This window comes from Rana temporaria, chromosome 1 (assembly GCF_905171775.1).
Source record: "Rana temporaria chromosome 1, aRanTem1.1, whole genome shotgun sequence".
NCBI lineage: Eukaryota > Metazoa > Chordata > Amphibia > Anura > Ranidae > Rana > Rana temporaria.
The window spans coordinates 78,376,519-78,397,079 of NC_053489.1; the positions used below are offsets into that span (position 1 = coordinate 78,376,519).

Genomic DNA, 20,561 nt, shown 5'->3' on the forward strand with positions numbered 1-20,561 from the left:
TGTGTGTGTGTGTGTGTATGTATATATATATGTGTGTATATATTTATATGTGTGTGTATGTGTATATATATATATGTGTGTGTATGTATGTATGTATGTGTGTGTGTATATATTTATATATACAATGTATTCATTTTTAATGTGTCTTTATACATGGTGAATTGTATTGTTTCATTGCAGCTTTCTCGGTTTGCATGGTGCATGCAAATTTTTTATTTTTTTTCTCTCATCTGTAGTAATCGCATAAAGAGATTGATTATTTTTGTTTTTTTATACTTTTGCTACCAAGCAACTCCAGGTTTAGTCTGTTATGTTACCATTGATTTTTTTTTTCGTTTTTTGTTTAACCAGCCTTGCCAGAAATATTCTGAAGCCAGATTACTTGTTTGTTGTGGTTGGCCAAGTTGGTGGTGCCTGCAGTGATGTGGAACAGGTGGTCATGGAAGTTGAAGAATACGGGAAGAAAGACAAATTGATGGAAATCCTACAAGGGATAGGTAGAAATCACATAAGTAGCAACAAATTATTATTTTTTTCCAAAGAATGGCCATTAAGAATCCTAATGTGCATTGTATGTAATTTAAGTGAAACTTCAGCCAAATGTAAAGAAAAAAGTTTATATAAGCAAACCACCTCCACTCTTAAAATGTGCAAAACCATTTGGCTGCTGATACTTAAAATTTTACCATTAATGCGTATATCCTGATGAGAATATTTAAACTGCTCTCTTCCTCAATGAGACCTAGAATGTCTTTACACATGTCATACAAAATCAGTTTATACATTTCAGGGCTTTTTAACGTGTGTTCATTTTTAGAGTTTCATTTGCATTTTTCTTTCTGTGTTTCATTTAGGTAGTCAACGCACAATGGTGTTTGTGAAAACTAAGAAGAAAGCAGATTTCATTGCTACATTTCTCTGTCAAGAAAAAGTCCCATCAACCAGCATTCATGGGTAAGGGTAGTTCTTATTGGGGGGAGGGGTGGGTTCTAAGATACCATTACATAAGACCCCTTGCATGTGGGACCGTCCAGTCGTAGCATGTCCACCCTTAGACCCCTTTCACACTGGAGCGTATTGCAGACGCTATAGCATTAAAAATAGTGCCTGCAATCCGCCCTCAAACAGCAGCCCCATTGTCTCCAGTGTGAAAGTCCTTAAGCTTTCACACTGGAGCGTTGCGCTGGCAGGACGGTTAAAAAAAAGTCCTGCTAGCCGGATCTTTAGAGTGGTGTGTTTACGGGTCCTTCACCGCTGCTGCCCATTGAAATCAATGGGACAGCGCTGCTATACCTCTCGCAAAGCGCTGCTGCAGCAGTGCATGCTGGGCGGTTTTAACCCTTTCTCGGCTGCTAGCGGGAGGGTAAATCCACCCCCGTTAGCAGCCGAAATGCAGCGCAACTCTGCCTATAGCGTCAGCGGTAAAAATAGTTTTACCACCGATGCTATGAGCAGCTCAGTGTGAAAGGGATCTTATTATCATGCCAGGCAGGAACAGGCGCTGCCTGCAGTGTTGCTTAACTGTTTGCCGACCAGCCGCGGCAGGTCGGCTCTGCTGGGCGAGAGCACGTAGCTATACGTCACCTTGCCCAGCAGCCAATAGGGCCGATCGCCGCCAGGCACACGCGATCGCTCGTTACAGAGCAAGGACCGGGAGCTGTGTGTGTAACACAGCTTCCGGTCCTGTCAGGGAGAGAAATGCTGATCTTCTGTTCATATAATGTATGAACAGAAGATCAGTAATTTCCCCATGTCAGCCCCCCCCCACAGTTAACACACCCAGGGAGCATACTTAACCCCTTCCCCGCCCCTAGTGTTAACCCCTTCACTGCCAGTGGCATTTTTATAGTAATTCAATGCATTTTTATAGCACTGATCGCTATAAAAATGCCAATGGTCCCAAAAATGTGTCCGCCATAATGTCGCAGTACCGAAAAAAAATCGCTGATCACCGCCATTACTAGTAAAAAAAAATATTAGTCAAAATGCCATAAAAATACCCCCTATTTTGTAAACGCTATAACTAAATTCCTTTAAGTGAGAGAAATCCTTAGCTTTTACCTGGGTCATCAGAATTCATGTATACATTGGAAGATATTATATCAATTCATGTTTTGGAGCCATCCCAAAATAGTTTTTTTTTTTTGTTTAATCATTTAAGCCCCAAACCATTTTGCTGGTCAAAGACCAGAATTTTATTTGCGATTCAACATTGCGTCACTTTAACTGACAATTGCGCAGTCGTGCGACGTGCCTCCCAAACAAAATTGATGTCCTTTTTTTTCACACATAGAGCTTTCTTTTGGTATTTGATCACCTGCGGTTTTTATTTTTTGCGCTATAAACAAAAATAGAGCAACAATTTGAAAAAAAAATGCAATTTCTCTTTCTATAACCCCTCACACTGCATCCAGCAGCTGTTTTTTTCTGCCTAGTGTAGAAGAACCTAGCTCCCGGTGGGGACCATTGGTCCTGGAGACTTATTTTTTCTGCTTTTGATTCCTGTAATCTACTATAAACAGCCGGGCTGGGTGAAGGGCTGGATATTGTATCTCCCCAGCCCGGCCATCGAGAGCAAGCAGGCCTTGGCTACACGCTGGGTTGACTACGACATGCCCCGTATGATCCAGGGGTGGCCGGCAAGCTATATGACCGGGCTACTGCTTTCCGTGTCAGTGTGCCGTGGCCGGCAGCCACCCCATACATCTCGGGTGATGGGCCTGTTTGTGAAATGCAGCCAGCAGTCCTCGCAGGAAGGGGAAGTATGGTTCCACCTGTCTTGGCAGGATGGAGCAGTTGGGGGGGGTCGACTAGGGGGTCTCTCTCTCCCTTTCTTTTCTTCCTGGTCTTCCCTCCTCCCCATGCTATGGGCTGCTGTGTGACTGGAGGTTTCTGCAGTTTGCAGACGTACCTGGTTGGGGTCCTCCGGGGGGGCTCAAAGTCCTGACTGGGCTGCGCTGGTTGGGGTGGTCGCTCGTTTTGTCCTATTTCTGGGGCCATAATGGGGTGTCTACGGGCTCACTGTGTGGTGAGGCTGCGGCTATGCTTCTGTAGCCTCAGCCAGGGAAGTCCTGCTGACATTTTTTCGGCACCCTCAGGCGTTTTTTTGCTAAGGCAGCCATTTTCTAGTAGTCTCTGCTCGTTTTTGCCTCTAGCGCTGGCGGAATAGTCTTCTGGAACGGCACAAATTTACTCGGAACACCTCGGGACTGGCACAGGGGAGAATGGACGGCAGCACAGCGCCAGTACCTGGTCAGGATGGTGAGTCCTATTGGGGGGCCCCTTAGTCTGTGGCAGCTAGGAGGGTGGACTTTTTGGTTGACTTGCCTTCAGTCCCTAATGGGTATTTAGTGAGTGTGGGTCAGCATGGCGTCAGATGCTGGTGCTTTTTCCCCAGACAACCCTGTTGTGGCAACCGGTGCCTATCGACGCTTTTTCGGAGTCTTTTCTTGGCAGGGTGGAAGCGACGTGCGGGCTCAAGGGGGTAAAAACTACCCCTTCCCCCATCGTCTTCTGGGGAAAGCTGATTCAAACTCCGGTTCCGCTGTAGCAAACTGCCCTGGTTCTGAAGTCTCTGAAGATGCGGACCAGGACAGTGAGGATGACTCCGGGTCAGTGCAGGAAAGGGCGCTTGTAGGGGCACTTATCACGGCGGCGCGGGATACCCTAATGATAGAGGATGCGGCGGGGGCATCTCCAGAGGTGTCGGTCCTGTTTGGGTCCCACACGGCTAGAGTGTTTCCCTACCTAACTTATTTTGATGGGTTTATCTACAAGGAATGGGAGTGCCAGCAGTGGGCCTTTTTGGCTCCGAAACGCATGGCGGTGCGTTACCCTTTTAAGGAGAGTTTCATGGAAAAAATGGACATGTCCAATTGTGGACCCCCCGATATCCAGGTTGAATAAGGTAACCACGATTCCGGTGGAGGGGACCCCTGCTTTTAAGGACCCTGCCAACAGGAGGGCAGAGACAGTTGCCCGATCCATGTTTACAGTGGTGGGGTCGGCATTGCGGCCAGTGTTGGCCATGGCCCTGGTGTCCCAGACGCTTACTGAATGGGCTAAATTATTGCACCGTGAGTTGGAGAAGCAACAGGTTTCCCCGGTCTGCGTGGAACTGGCAGACCAGTTGGTGCATGGCCTTAAGTATGTCTGCAACACGGCCTTAGATATGGCCCCTTGCTTTCTAGAGCCTCAGTGTCCGCTGTGGTGCTACGTCACCTGATTTGGCTAAAATGCTGGTCTGCGGACCAGGCATCTAAGAAGGCACTGGCGGATTTGCCTTTCCAGGGAGAGAGGCTATTTGGAGCCTTGCTGGTTGACATTATTAAGAATGTTACTGGGGGTAAGAGTACGTTGCTTCCACAATCCAGGCAAGGGCCCTCCTTTTCCACTCAGAAGTGTGTTTTTTTTTTTTTCCGCCCGAGTCGACAGGTAAGCGTCCCCAGACCGACAAGGTTCCTGCTATCGGACAAAAGTGTCCCTGGTTTTGCAAGCCTGTGAGCAAATCTGGGGCAGCATGAAAGACCTTTTGGGTGGGGGGGTCGCCTTCGGGAGTTTGCAGCTCGGTGGACCTCCCTACTCTCTGACCAGTGGGTCTGCGAACTGGTTTCATCAGGATAAAAGATGGTTTCTTGTCCGCCAAACAGATTTTTTCCCTCCAACCTTCCTCTTCCTGCGAGTGGGGAAGCCTTGTTCGGGGCAGTACAAGACCTGCTGCTGCGCGGGGTGATAGTGTATGCCGTTGTCGGAAAGGTTTCAGGGATTCTACTCCAATCTGTAGTTCCAAAGGAAAGGCTCCGTCCGATCCTGGATCTGAAGGCCCTCAGCAGCATTGTGAAAGTACAAAGGTTCAGTATGGAATCGGTTCGCTTTGTGGTCGCTGCGCACCATCAGGTGGATTTTCTGGCGTCCTTGGACATCATGGACGCATACTTGCATATCCCCATTTGCGTCAGGCATCAGAGGTTTTTGCTGGGGGCGGGGACGAGCACGATCAATTTGTAGCGCTCCCTTTTGGCCTGGCGTCGGCACCAAGGGTTTTCACAAAGGTGCTCGCCCCGATTCTAGCCTTGCTGAGGCAGCGAGGGATCGCAATCGTGGGATACCTGGATGACCTCCTTCTGAGAGCAGCTTCCGCCTCAGAATTAAGGGAGGATGTGGCGATCACCAATGTCAGACTCTTCGGGAGTTTGGGTGGGTACTGAACCTCCAGAAGTCGGTGTTGATGCCGACTCAACGCCCTGGAGTACCAGGACTTAATTCTGGATTCCTCAGTGGCGAGTGTCTTTCTCCCTTCGGACAAGCTGCAGACTCTTCTTGCGGCGGTGAAGCTGTTGGCTTCCCGCTGGTGGTCGTCGCTGCGGTTTTGCGTGCGAGTCCTGGGTCTCATGGTAGCCACTTTCGAGGTGGTACCATATGCTCAATTCCACGCGAGTCTTGCAAAAGGAGATCCTGTCCAAATGGGACAAGTCTCTGGATTGTCACATTTATGTGAGCCCGGATAGTCAGGGATTCCCTGATCTGGTGGCGGAGGTCTCCGGCCCTTCAGTCCGGGAAGTCGTTCCTTTTTATTGGACAGTGATCACGACAGACGCCAGCCTGACTGGTTGGGGGGAGTTTGGGGCGTACAGTCGGCGCAGGGTCGCTGGACGCGGAAAGAATCACGCCTGTCAATCAATGTGCTGGACCTTCGGACGATCAGGCGGTGCCTTTCCATGTGGTCATGGGTACTGCAGAGACGCCCAGTCGGACCATCAAGGAGGAACAAGGAGTTCTGCCGCAGCATTGGAGGTCGCTCACATCGTGTGATGGGCAGAGCTGCGTGTGCCGGCTCTATCAGCCGTGTACATTCCGGGCATAGAAGACTGGCAAGCGGACAACCCAAGTCATCAGATGCTGGACCAAGAGGAAAACAGGGTGATCCCCCTATTGACATTCTCTCAGAAAGTAGCCTTTCTGGTGGCTTACATCTGCCAGGAGGGTTTGAGTTGGCGACCATGTCTTACAAGTCTCCCTACTTGATCCTCCACAAGGATAAGGTGGTGCTACGCCTGCAGCCTTAGTTTCTTCCTAAGGTTGTTTTTGCTTTTCCTCTAAATGGGGACATTGTGCTTCCGTCCTTGTGTCCTCGGCCGTCGCATCCCAAAGAGGTTGCCTTGCATTCCTTGGACGTGGTCTGGGCTCTGCGGGTGTACCGGTCTGCTACGGCTCGGTTTCAGATTCACGGTTTGTCTCGGTGGATGGTTCGAAGAAGGACCTGGTGGTCTCGTGGGCCACCATTTCTTGGTGATTTAGACAGATTGTGATTCAGGCTTGTGCCTTAAAGGGGCGGGTGCCTCCCTTTCCTGTCACAACACATTCGACCAGGGCAGTTGGTGCCTCATGGGCTTTCCGACATCAAGCGTCCATTTTCCAGGTGTGGAAGGCGGCGACCTGGTCGTCCTTGCACACTTTCACTAAATTTTACAAGGTTGATGTGAGCGCATCTGCGGATGCTTGCTTCTGCCGCAAGGTTTTGCAGGCGGCTGTTTAAGGTTGCAACTCCTCCGCTGAGGAGCTCTGGTTATGGGTGGAGTTTCTTTTCTTGTTCCCACCCCTCATTTTTTCTTTGACGCTGCTTGGGGATGTCCCCAAGGTCAAGATTAAAGGAGCTGTGTCAGTCAATGAACGAAAGAGAAAATAGGATTTTTGTAATCACCGTAAAATCCCTTTCTCTGAAGTTCATTGACGGACTTGGCACCCACCGCTCCTATTTATGTTACTGTTTTTTGACAAACTGAGCTGCTGTATGCAGTGTGAGGGGGGTTATAGCCAGTAGGACCGCCTCCTGGGCGGTACTGTGAATTTTTGCTGTTATTACATGTTCTGCATAGTCCTCTCCTGGAGGTGGCCATATAACCCTAAGGTCAAGATTAAAGGAGCTGTGTCCATCAATTAAATTCAGAGAAAAGGATTTTACGTTGAGTACAAAAATCCAATTTACTTTTTGCTACAATATCCCCCAAAAATATATAAAAATTCTTTCCCCTCCCCCCCCCTCAGTTTAGGCTGATACATATGCTATATATTTTTGTTTTAAAAAAAAATCCAAATAAGCGTTTGGTTTGCGCAAAAGTTATAGCGTCTACAAAATAGGGGATATTTTTATAAATATTTTTTTTTTTTTTACTAGTAATGGCGGCGATCAGATTTTTATCGTGACTGCAACATTATGGAGGACACTTTGACACCATCGTAATTTTTACAGCGATAAGTGCTATAAAAGGACTCATTACTGTAAAATTGAAGGAGTTAAGTGTGCCCTAGGGAGCGATTCTTACTGTTAGGGGGCGTGGCTTGCCATGACACGTCATTGATCGCTGTTCCCGATGAGAGGGGACAGACGGTCAGGGGAAGGACGGGATATGTGTTTACACTAACATCTCCCCGTTCTTTAGCTCTGTGAGCCGAACGCGGACACCTTGCGGTGATCGTGTCTGCGGTCACGGAGCTTGCGACAGGGTCAGGAGTGCGCAGCCACACGCCCAGCAATATAAAGGGGACATATCTATACGCCCTTTTGCCTGTCCGTGCCATTCTGTCGACGTAAATCTTCGTGCGGTGGTCAGCAAGCGGTTAACACACAAAACCGAAGGTCTTCTAACCTACTTCACTTTGGTCTAAAACAAGTACAGTAGTTTTGCCTTTATGCATAATTTAATAAAATATATATTAAACATGTGCAATTCGTTTTTTCAACACATTCGATATTTCGGAAATAGTTGAATTAACAAAAACCCGTTTAACAAATTTTTCCGAAATTCAAAAGAACGGACATTATAAAACCCTAAAATTGGAAAATCTGAAGTAATGAACTAATAACCATTGCTAACTTTTAAATTATAGTTATTGGAATTTTGGTGCATGTAAAACGAATTTACCTGAAGTTACAAATTATCCGAAAGAACCAATGCCGCATCTAATCGAATAGAACATAAAAAATTAATAAAAACGTTTGCGGCATTTGTTTGTTCGAATAATTCGTAACTTCAAATTCGTATTTGTTACATTCACTACCAGCCAAATTTTAAAAGGAAAATCCAATACCTTTACTTTTATAGTTAATAGTTCTTTTTAGTTGGTTATTTAGGACTTTCGTTCTTTCGGATTTTCTTTCTTTACAAATTTATTTGCAATAACGAATTTCTATCATAACGAATGACACTAAAAAGGGGACAACGACAAACGAAAACAAACATTTTTTTTGGAAGTGCACATGCACTCTGTTTTTTTTTTGTTTTTTTTTTATTTTTTTATGTGCAGCATTATATGTTTTATATTGGTGATTACTAAACCTATTTTTCTTAATTTCCAGTGACCGAGAACAAAAGGAGAGAGAGACAGCTCTAAGGGACTTTAAAACTGGACAATGTCCTGTAATTGTAGCCACTTCTGTTGCTGCCAGGGGACTGGATATTGAAAATGTTAGTTATGTCATCAATTTTGATATCCCAGATGATATAGATGAATATGTTCACAGAATTGGACGTACTGGACGCTGTGGCAATACAGGAAGAGCAATCTCATTCTTTGATAAAAGAGGTGATGACGAACAAAGGATTGCTCGTTCACTTGTGAAAGTTTTATCTGATGTAAGTTCTGAACTGATTAAAAAGCAAAAAAGGCAGCAGGAGCGGGCAAATTTAGGTTTTACCTTGTTTTGACAGTATAATTTGTTTGAAAATGTTTGTTTTTGAGATGTTCACTAGATTTCCTAATGGGTGAGTGGTGTCAATCCAACATTTGTTTCCAACAAGAATATTCGGAGGAGCAGGCTAAAAAAAAATTCAACCGATATGTTGTGAATATGGTTTTCGTTTAACCACTTCTGGACTGCCCACCGCACATGTACTGTGACAGGGCTTGCGAGAAACTACGTGCCTGTATGTTGTTTCATCATACTGTGGGCGTGCGTCCACAGTATCTCATGTCCGCCGGCCACCCGTGATCTCTCCACAGAGGCAGGACAGGGATCTGCCTTTGAAAACAAGGCGGATTCCTGTTCTGACAGGGAAAAACACGGAGATCGGCTGTTGCTAGTAATCAGGAACAGCGGTCTCTGTGTTGTCCTAGTGAGCCCATCCCCCACACAGTTAAAACACACACTAAGGCGAACACATTTAACCCTTTAATCCCCCCAGTGTTCACCACTTCCCTGCCAGTGTCATTTATACTTTGATTAGTGTATTCTTAAGCGTTGGTGTTACTCGTCCCCAAAAAGTGTCACCTGGGGCCAGATTTGTTCGTAATGTCGCAGTCCCGCTAAAAATCGCAGATCTATGCCATTACCAGTAAAAACATAAAAAAATTGAGTCCCTAAATCCTCTATTTTGTAGACACTACCTTTTGCGCAAACTAATTTACGTTTGTTTGTTTTTTTTTTACCAAAAGTATGTAGAATACATATTGGCCTAAACTAATGATTTTATTTTTTTATTTTTTTTATTTGTGTTATAGCAGAAAGTGTTTTTTTTTTTTTTTTTTTTTTTGTGCAAAAAATACCACCAAAAGAAAGCTCGATTGGGGGGGGGGGGGGTGTGGGGGGATTCATACATTTTGTTTAGGTACAGTGCCTACAGTATTGCAAAAAAGGGCCTGGTCATTAAGTGTGTAAATCCTTCCGGGTCTGAAGTGGTTAAGGAGAAATGTAATGCCGTATAAGCCGAGGCACCTAATTTTACCACACAAAACATGAGAACATGTATTGACTTGTGTAAAAGCCTAGGGTGGGAAATGGAGCAGCTACTGGTAATCTGTGCCCACCTGCAGCCTCACTGACCTTTTGATTACGGTCTCCCGCTGTGTATTGCGGTCTTAACTGTTCGACGGCCGTCCACTGTAATAAAGCCCCCCCTCCTCCTCGTCCGTGATAGATGGAACACTTATTCCGTTTCCCAGCATTGTATCGGTGTTCAGTCTATCACAGACGTGGCGGAGCTTTGTTGGTGGACGGCCGCCGAACAGTTAAGACTGCATGACAGACGGTCACTCGAGTATAAGCTGAGGGGGCTTTTTCAGTCTAAAAAATGTGCTGATGAACTCGGCTTATACTCAATCAAGTATATGAGGTACTTTGTGATGATGAAACCTGTTTAATGTGGTTAAAGTAAATTTTAAGAGCTTTTGAAAATTGGATAAATCTTAATGTGACTAGTTGTAGAGTAAGAAATTGTTTTGGTACACTGTTCTATGATGCTTAGATTGTTAATTTAATCTCTTAGCGCCTCCCGGCTCTTGTAAGAGATTTGATACCGGGAGGCGGGGCTTTGTGATTGATTTTCTTTGATAATGGTAAACATGACAAATAGAGAAAGTGTGAATCTCCCCAACGGGAACAGGCAGCAATTAAATCCTACAAAAGCAATTGAATCCTGTCGAGCGTTCTAATCCCTGACCAACCTATCCATAACTAAAATACTTTACGTCTTGAACTGCTGCTTCTCAGCCTTATGTCTTAGATCAAGTGTAGCATCTGTTCCTATCTGTGTCTAGTAGGAGTGCTATACAGGCCTTTTGGTAGGAATGGCTGGCTGTACAGCATCTCTGCTGGTATGATGGGGGTCCTGTGGGCTTTACCAATGGGTTTAGATATCTGGAACATGCACCATGGTAGATGTGGGCCAGTAATACTTCCCTGGCGTTGAGGGTTTTAAAGGGTCCCGTGCCTCCTGATTGAATGGCAGTGTCTGGTCATGGGCTGGCAAGACAGAGCCCATGGTGTTGGTTCCCCCTGGCAACCCTAGGGGTGATGGTAGTATTATGCCTAGGATACCCATGGTGAAAACAAACACATGGCCATGTCTCCTGTTGGTGAGGCCAGTCAATGCACGGGCACTTATTTTAAATTTTCCACGTGTTGATCACTTTGCACTATCATCCATTTATTTTCACTTGGATGGAGTGCGTGGGTCCTCGGGGCACCACCCTGAAGTCTAGGGTGAGGATGTGTGGGCCCCTTGGGTTCCTTTCTTCAGTTGGGTCTCTTTGAGAGAGCGCCTTCCTTACCTAGTTCTGAGTGGTTGACTTCAGCTGACCTTGAGAAGGGTCTGCCAGGCCTTTTGGCAAGGTGGGACCACACGTGTGCCTTGAGCCCCAGGGACTAGACACGCCCTTAAAGAGGTTGTAAAGTTTTTATTTTAAATAACAAACATGTTATACTAACCTCCACTGTGCAGCTCGTTTTGCACAGGGTGGCCCCGAACCTGGTCTTATGGGGTCGCACGGTGGCTGTCTCAGCTCCCCCCGCAAGGACTCGACACCTTAAAGGGGTGGTTCACCCTAAAAACGACTTTTTTTTATTACACTGGCCTCCCACATTACAATACGATTAAGGCTATTATTATTTTTTTGATGCTGTACATACCGTTGTACAGCATATTCACCCGTTGCGAGTCCCGCGGGAGTGGGCGTTCCTCACATGTCTGTGATTGACATTTTGACCAAAAACGAGCTCCCCGAACGGCGAGTCGGCGCTATACTGCGCATCGCCGTTCGGCTCCTTTCGCCAATCGTGACGCGGCTTGCGCGACGAAGGGGAGCTCGTTTTTGGTCAAAATGTCAATCACAGACATGTGAGGAACGCCCACTCCCGCGGGACTCGCAACGGGTGAATATGCTGTACAACGGTATGTACAGCATCAAAAAAATAATAGCCTTAATCGTATTGTAATGTGGGGGGCCAGTGTAATAAAAAAAAAGTAGTTTTTAGGGTGAACCACCCCTTTAATGCGAGCGAGCTCACATGCTGTGGAGTTCCTGTGGGCACGCTCCCATGATACAGCCGGTGGCTATTGCCGCTCACTGTATCACTCGGGGCCGCGTCATTGGATGCGATTGACAGCAGTGCGAGCCTATGGCTGCGCTGCTTTTAATCCAGTGTAGCCAATCAACGGCCAGGCTGAGCGGCGAAGAGGATGTCAGGGGCGAGCGTAGGACTTTTTAGGGGTCAGGTAAGTATAGGGGGGGGCAGTATTGTCGGATGTTTTTTCACCATAATGCATAGGATGCATTAAGGTGAAAAAAACATTTACCTTTACAACCCCTTTTGAGTGCACTTTTTTGGTGCATGCTTCTCCACATGTACTTTTTTGTTCACTTGCAGGTGATGGTTTATGCACACTGCCAAACCAGGGTTTTGTAAAGACAGAATTACCAATTTATTTCTGAAATCACTTATTGCATGACTGTGTTCTGCTATCTTTGCTGCAGCTTGGCACTGCATGCTGTGATACACAAGCACCCCTCCAGACCCTTTTCCTTAATTGTTTGGCACCCAAATAGCTTGGCAAAAGGATATTGCTATATTATTTCCCTGCATAATTTGGTATCATCATCATACACTGAAATTCAGCTCCTGATCCAAACCTATATATCATTAATAAACAAATCCAACTGCACTGATCCCAAGACAGAACCCTGGGGCACAACCACTCACCAGATCGTGTATAGCATGAGTCATATATCACTCTTCTCTCTCACCCATTTATGTGATAATTTCCATATGAAAACTCCACTGAAAACTTGTTTAACGTGCATTTCGGATGGTGTTTTATTAGTGTGTAAAAAAAAAATTATCAGTATTTATTAACCCTTTTTAGTGATTTCTTATAAGGTGTGTTTTACTGTTTGCACAGGCACATCAAGAAGTGCCTGCTTGGCTTGAAGAGGTTGCCTTCAGTGCCCATGGGATGTCTGCTTACAATCCACGGTCAAAGTTTGCATCCACAGATGACAGACAGGTAATATATTAGAAAGTATGGTCCTGAAGTCTAGATCCTAAGGCTCCAGAGCGTTCACATATATGCAAATCGGATGTGATAAATGCCATAACATGTGAACCAGCAGCCTTCTCAACAGCATTTCACACGCGTGAAGCAACTTCAGTGCGAGTCCTGTGCATTGTTCAGTTGCAAAAAACATGGTATCTTTCTATAGTTAAAAGGAAGTGCAGAGCAAAAATGTTCAATCAGAATTCCACAGGAATTGTAAAGGAAGTCCAAACAATTTCATTAGATGAACCATAAAGCCCAGACAGCAGCATGAGAGATCCACCTGTGGGAAGATAGTAATCCAACGACATGATATGCGGGACATTCCCACCACCACTGAGATCTTTGCTCGCTCACATAAATCAATGGACTCCTGAGCTAACCGAGTCAACAGTGGGTGTCCCTTTAGGGGTAAAATATAGACAACGTAGCAGACCATGATCTCCCAAGGATCCCACAGGTACATGTAAATATAAGGCTTCATTTCCACTGGCGTTTTTACAGCCACTTGTGTTAGCCTTTTTTACAGCTTAAAAACTCCTGTCAATGTTTATTTTGTAAAAAAAAATGTTTTTTTTTTTTTTTTGTGAGCTGGAGCTCAAAAACTCTGTGGTAGCGTTTTTGATCGTTTTCAAGCGTTTTTGAGCGTTTTTTAACGTCTGGCGTTTTTACAGCTCTACTCTGGAGCTTCAGAACGCCCCGGTCCTGCGTTTTTTTTACAGCTCAAAAACGCCTATGCCATTTGAAGCTCAAAAATTCCTATGTGGGCATGATGCCATAGAATAACATGAACAGGCGTTTTTAAGCTGTAAAAAACGCTCAGAAAAGTGGCTGTAAAAACGTCAGTGGAAATAACGCCTAAGTGCTGTGCTCTCTGTTTGAACTAATCCAGGCTTTGTTAAAAATTACAAATGCCTATTTACATTTAAAACTATCATAAATGGCTCTAAGGATCATAAAACAGTGTGGTCCGTCTCTCAGGATGGCAGCAGGTAAAATCATCCAACGGTAGTGCTCCGCCCCTCGTATGTGTTGCGTTCAATAGGATTTCATCAGTGGGGTGGAGCTACTGCATCACCCGACCTGTCTTATAGGAAACCTGTTGCGGTGACAATACTCAATGCTGTAAACATACGGCTGAAAAACAAAATGATCACAGCACAGGAAATATGAGCATTCAAGCCCGCTCACCCATTGCAATTGTCAGCAATAATTAATGAAGGTAGCTACCAGAGCCTGGTAAATAAAACCTAAAATAAATATGTAGGGGCTTCACCTTGTACATCCAGGAACAAAATCCACTAAAAAAAAGTTTTATAAGGTATGGGTCAAATATAAACCTACTTGACCTAAATTGCACAATAAATAAAACACCCGCTGACATTATTTGCAATCCTCAGTAATACAGAAGACTAAAAAATTATTATACACTACCTACACAAGTAGACACAAAAAAAAAAAAACTCGGAACCAAGTTTATCTATCAGAAATAGATAAAGCTTTATATAATTTATGAAAGCAGAGCCCCTTTATAATAAAAAGGTGATGGTTTCAATATTTTACATTGCTTAATATTTGCACAACTGTATCAAAAGCAAATTTTGATATGCAGTGGGTACGGAAAGTGTTCAGACCCCCCTTAAATTTTTCACTCTTAATATTGCAGCCATTTGCTAAAATCACCCCCATATTGACAGAAAAACACAGAATTGTTGACATTTTTGCTGATTTAATAACTACTTGCCGACCAGCCGCCGTCATTCTACGGCGGCAGGTCGGCTCTCCTGGGCGAGAGCCCGTCATACTACGTCGGCTCTCTTTGCGGCCACTAGGGGTGCGTGCGCGACGTCGGAGGCGCGTGCGCCCCCCGCTCGTCCATGACTCCCGTGTGGGCGCGATCGCCGCCGGGCACCCGCGAATTTCTCGTTACAGAGCGGGGACCGGGAGCTGTGTGTGTAAACACACAGCTCCTGGTCCTGTCAGGGGGGGAAATGCTGATCCTCTGTTCATACAATGTACACAGTAAGAACACACCCAGGGACATACTTAACCCTTTCCCCGCCCCCTAGTGTTAACCCCTTCACTGCCAGTGGCATTTTTATAGTAATCCAATGCATTTTTATAGCACTGAACGCTATAAAAATCCCAATGGTCCCAAAAATGTGTCCGCCATAATGTCGCAGTACCGAAAAAAATCGCTGATCGCCGCCATTACGAGTAAAAGAAATATATTAATAAAAATGCCATAAAAATACCCCCTATTTTGTAAACGCTATAACTTTTGCGCAAACCAATCAAACGCTTATTGCGATTTTTATTTTTTTTACGAAAAATATGTAGAAGAATACGTATCGTCCTAAACTGAGGAAAAAAATGTTTCATTCGGTAATATGCTTATAGCAATTTAATACACTGCTAAAATCAACCATAATGTGTAAAAATAAATAAATACTACAGCATGTAAAAAAATAAAGTGCCCGTTATTGAAGTGGTTAACCACTTCAATACCGGCCCATTGTCATTTGACATCCACAAAGGGGATCTACCATCCCGGGTGGACGTCATATGACGTCTTGGGCTTTGTGGGGGGATATCTGAATGATGCCTGCAGCTAGAGGCATCATTCAGATATCCTTCTCTTCTGCCGGCGATTCTGTGCAACATAAGAACGATCATAGCGGCGGTTCCACCGCTTGATCGTTCTTATAGGCGGCGGGAGGGGACATCCCCGCCACCCGGTGCTTCTCCAGGCTCTCCCGTGCCATCGGGGGCCCGGAAAACGAATCGTCCGGCGCTGGCAGGAAGCATAGAGATGACTGGTGACCAGATGGTCACCAGCCATCTCTATGACCGTCTGAGGACCCGGGCGCGATGTGATGACGTCTAGCCCGGGTCCCCGTAAGTAAACAAAGCCGCGATTGCGGCTGCTAAGCAACAGTAATCATGAGATCGGTGATTTTTTTCACCGATTTCATGCCTGGAGGAGAGATGCGGGGTCTTATTGACCCCGCATCTCTCCATAAAGAGGACCTGTCGCACACTATTCCTATTACAAGGGATGTTTACATTCCTTGTAATAGGAATAAAGGTGATAATAAAAAAAGTGTAAAAAAAAAATTATAACACCCCTGTCCCCGGTAGCTCGCGCGCAGGAGCGAACGCACACGCAAGTCCCGCCGACATATGTAAACGCTGTTTAAACCACATATGTGTGGTATCGCCGCGTGCGTTGGAGTGCCAGCAACAATTCTAGCACTAGATCTCCTCTGTAAATCTAAACTGGTAACCTGTAAAAAAAAAAATCAAAGCGTTGCCTATGGAGATTTTTAAGTACCGAAGTTTGGCGCCATTCCATGAGTGTGCGCAATTTTAAAGCGTGACATGTTGGGTATTTATTTACTCGGTTTTTCATATTTTACAAAAAAATTGGGCTAACTTTACTGTTTTTTTAATTCATGAACATTTTTTTTCCAAAAAAAAGGCGTTTGAAAAATTAGTGCACAAATACCGTGCAAGATAAAACGTTTCAATTACCGTTGTTTTATTCCCTAGGGTGTCTGCTAAAAAAACATATATAATGTTTGGGGGTTCTGCGTAATTTTCTAGCAAAAAAATTATGATTTGTACATGTAGGAGAGAAGTGCCAGACTAGGCCCGGTATGGATGTGTGTATAAAAGCCCTGTATTGAAGTGGTTAAAGTAAAAGGAACAAAATATATATATTTCTTTCATATCTTTTACCTTTTAAAGGCAACAAAGCGATTTGGGGTCCTTTTTGCCCCCAGATCTCTCCATATGTCATCCTCATTTCTATTACAAGGGATGTTTACATTCTTTGTAATAGAAATAAAATGTAAAAGGACAGTGTAAAAAATAAAGCTTGGCAGAAGCAAATGCAAATGTAGGTCGCACACACATATGTAGGCCATGTTTGCACCGGATGTGGGGTATTGCGGTCAACGTTGGCGCAAGAGCAATAATTTTAGCGCTAGACAACTTCTGCAACTTTAACAGGTAACCAGTTATAAAAAAATAAAAGTCTTAGTGGAGATTTTTAAGTACCGTAGATTGTCGCCATTCCACGAGCATGCACAATTTTACAGTGAGATCTATTTACTTGGCGTGTCATCTTTTCATATTCTACAAAAAAATTGGTATGTCCTGTGTTTTGGTTCTTAATTTATTAAAGTGTATTTTTTTACAAAAATAATTGAGCTTTGAAAAATCGCTGCACAAGTACCGTGTAACAAAAAATTGCAATGGTCGCTATTTTATTCCCTAGGGCAGTGGTCTCCAAACTGCAGCCCGAGGGCCGAATGCGGCCCTTTGCTTGCCTTTATCCGGCCCTTGGGGCACTATCCCTCCCACTGATACGAGACACTATTCTTCCATCTGACACAGACAATGGCGCACCATTTGTCCCACTGACACAACTAATAGAGCACTATTCCTCCCTATGATACCAGCAATGCGGCACTATTCCTCTCCCTAATACCAGATGTTTACCAACAATGATGCCAGGAAAATTTCCACTCCCGCTGGCCAAAGTCCGGCCCTCCAAGAGCCTGAAGGACAATATAAACCGGCCCTTTGTTTAGAATGTTTGGAGACCCCTGCCCTAGGGTTTCTGCTAAAATATATGATTGGGGTTTATAAGTAATAGTGCGACGTGGGAACCCTGCGAATCCACTGCATTGCACCTGACTTGCGTGGCAATTCACACTGCCATATGTAAACTGCTGGGGAGTGTCAAAACATTGTTAATGACGCCCCCATTTTAACTCTCATATCGCACTGCAATCTGTCAGTTCGGTCATGAATCGGATCATATCGTTTGAACACCCATGCGATCTGATTCTGGTGCGGACCTAAAAGGGTCCTGTGCGAGTTTAGTCCAGATGCGATTTCAGCCATACTATCTGTACGGTTGAAATTGCATTGCACGGACCTCGCATGTGATGTGTGAATCACATGCAATATCGCACAGCGCGCTAGTGTGAACCGGCCCTTAAACTTGTAAAGTGACAGAAAAGGCTTGGTTTTAAGTGGTTAATATCCTTTTCTGGAGTTTAATGGGACACAGGTCTCACCCCTGTGTTTTATGATCAAGCTCTCAGTATGGTAGGTGGGGATATCTTGGACTGTCGTACCGTTTTGTCTTTAATTTGCCAGTATCCAACCCTCCGGTGTGCAGCAGTAAAATATTTAACGTGTCCCTCTGTGTTCTAGAAGGTACAGTGGTGTCAAACACAAGGCCTGCGGGCCGAATCCGACCCTCCAGGCCATTTCATGTGGTCCTCACACCTCTCCTGCAGCTGCAGGAGGGCTCCAGTCCTCCTCCAGACCCTTACTTTCTGCTTTCAAACAATGCATCCAGCTTCTTCCCAGCAGCATAAGGAAAGGGGTGTGCACTGTGATGTGTGGGGGACTCGGCTTCTGATGGTGGGATGACTCTTGACATCTTATGTATAAGGGGAGGGGATGCGCTGCACATCTAATCTTACAGATACAACCGGCCCTTTTGAGGGCAATCATGCTGATGCGGCCCACAATGAAATTGAGTTTGACACCACTGTTCTAGAAGGTATAACCCATTACTCTCAGGATCTTTTTTTTTTTTTTTTTTTAACTGCACTTTACAGGTAACTTTGCTTAAATTGAAAGCATAGATGTTTTAGCTGTGAGTTTCTCAACTTTTGTGTACTTAACATATTCTCTTTGTTTAATGCAGAGAGGAGAATCCAGGGAAGATTTCAGCACTTCAGGATTTACCCCGTCTGTGGCTCAAACAGAAGAGGAGGATTGGGGATAATTTGTTAAATGAAACTATATATGTATAAGGCACTTCCGCTGTTGCACGTTTTGATGTTTGAGAACAATATATTACGTATTTAGAATAAAAAGCATTTGTTCTGTGTCTCTTGTTTTGTAGCTAGAAAGTTTGTATCATGAAACTTGAGAATTTGTTTTGTGGTGCTCTAGCAACCAGTTTAACTGTTTTCGTTTAAGCACTAAATAAAAAGTTAAATCATGCCTCTCTGGTATTCTGCACTCTGAACGAAGTACAGCGTGCATTGTGATCTATATTGCCTATATGCACATCCAAAACAAAAATGTGACATTGTTTTCCATCTGTACTGAAAGCTCAACCCCAGGCAGATATAAGTAATTAATGTAGGTCTGTGTTAATCCATCTTTTTAGTGTTTTTTTGGGGGGCGCAAGAAATGTAAACTACCTAGATTTGACAGGATATCATCCTTTTTAGAAGTTCCTTTACAGCAGAGGAAGGATGCAGCACATGGAGCCAATCCAATTTGCTACAACACAAATGTCATCCTGATAGAGATGAGCTATCAGTCTGCTGGTTTCATTGCCCAGGCATGGGTTGGGAAGGAGGCCTGCAAAGGGACCAGGCAAATTTCAATCCATGTATGGGTACTCTGGTTGTACACAAGTCGATCAGCTTCTGCACAACCGCCCTGCTGGATTTTCCCTACTCAATCGGCGCTGCAATGCTGATCAGTGTATTTTGGTGGCTGGGAAGTCTTCATGCTGTCAGCATACAATATTTTATTCTTACTTGTTTTGACGTGTAATGATAAGGCATTTGTATTTGTTGGGGCATTACACAGGGTTTAAATTGTGGTTTACTTTATGGTATGGTGTTTTGTTGGATTATTGCAGGCCAACATATGGTTATGTATGTGTGCAAAATTGGGGGGGAAAAAGTTCCTTGGTTAAAAAAAATGGTTAAATAAAAAAAATGTAATATCTCTGCATTGCGGATGCACACATCCACATTCAGTGTGTGGATGGTGAAATTGATGTCAGTTTTTTTCTGTTTTATCCTGCTGGCTAAGGGGGGGGGGGGGATTCCATCTATGGGCTTGTGGATAATTAGTGCAGTGCCAATATATAGAAAAGGTGCACACAAATGCAATCATGAATAATAAAAAAAAAAATGTGAACATATAACTCCTTGTGAACATATTTCAGAGAAGCTCAACGGCTTTAAAATGAGAAAAAAATCCATGTGAAGACTAAACAAACTGAAGAAATTCTTCCCATAGGACAACTCGGGTGAGAAAACCACTTGTCTGCAGTTAATCTCCAAACCTAAATGGGTAAAATACCATTTCCAAATGGGGTGGACTCTTCTGTTGTACAACAGTGGGTCTTATAGGCTTGTGATTCCAATGGGTCTGGATCAGGGTGAGGATGGTCTTAGAAACCCGGATAAATCTTGGATCGGAACAATGGTCCAATCAGCTGGAATGTGGACTTGACTCTCAAATGGCAGATGGATAACAGGTGTTTGCGTACAGGCTCCAATGGAGGGAAAAAATAAAATGAGAGGCTCCAAATGGTGCAGATCAAACCAGGTATGGTTTATTTAAAAAAAGGGGGCATATAAAAAAAAAAATATCACAATAAAAACATGTAAAAGCAATGTGGGGTGCAGTAATGCTCACCCTACGTGTTATTGCCCCTCGAATGGTCTTCAACTGGGACATATCTCTGAACCCCCACATTACCACTGACTTTATAACTTCAGAAAACTGGAGATGCCCGCACTGAAGGGGCGGAACCGGAAGTATGCTTCCTAAGCCTCATTCTGACTCCGTATGGTATTCCACAAAAACATACTTGCAAATGTGTGCAAAGAAGGTCTTAAAACAAAAATATGATTTCAGTAGTAAGGTTAACATATTGACACGAATACACATAATTAACACTGTGGAGTAGTATGT

General features: G+C 44.4%; 1 protein-coding gene across 2 annotated transcripts in view; it reads left to right on the top strand.

The window, feature by feature from the left end:
• The window catches only part of DDX4 (DEAD-box helicase 4), a 267,888-nt gene extending 249,046 nt beyond the window's left edge, over positions 1-18,842 (top strand). For both annotated transcript variants that reach the window (XM_040339469.1, XM_040339474.1), the window contains 5 exons: positions 352-497; positions 855-954; positions 8,357-8,633; positions 12,675-12,779; positions 18,541-18,842. In XM_040339469.1, the coding sequence (XP_040195403.1) occupies positions 352-497; positions 855-954; positions 8,357-8,633; positions 12,675-12,779; positions 18,541-18,621 (709 nt within the window). In that variant the 3' untranslated portion in view covers positions 18,622-18,842. The remainder of the gene's footprint in view (positions 1-351; positions 498-854; positions 955-8,356; positions 8,634-12,674; positions 12,780-18,540) is intronic.
• The last annotated feature ends 1,719 nt before the right edge of the window (positions 18,843-20,561 follow it).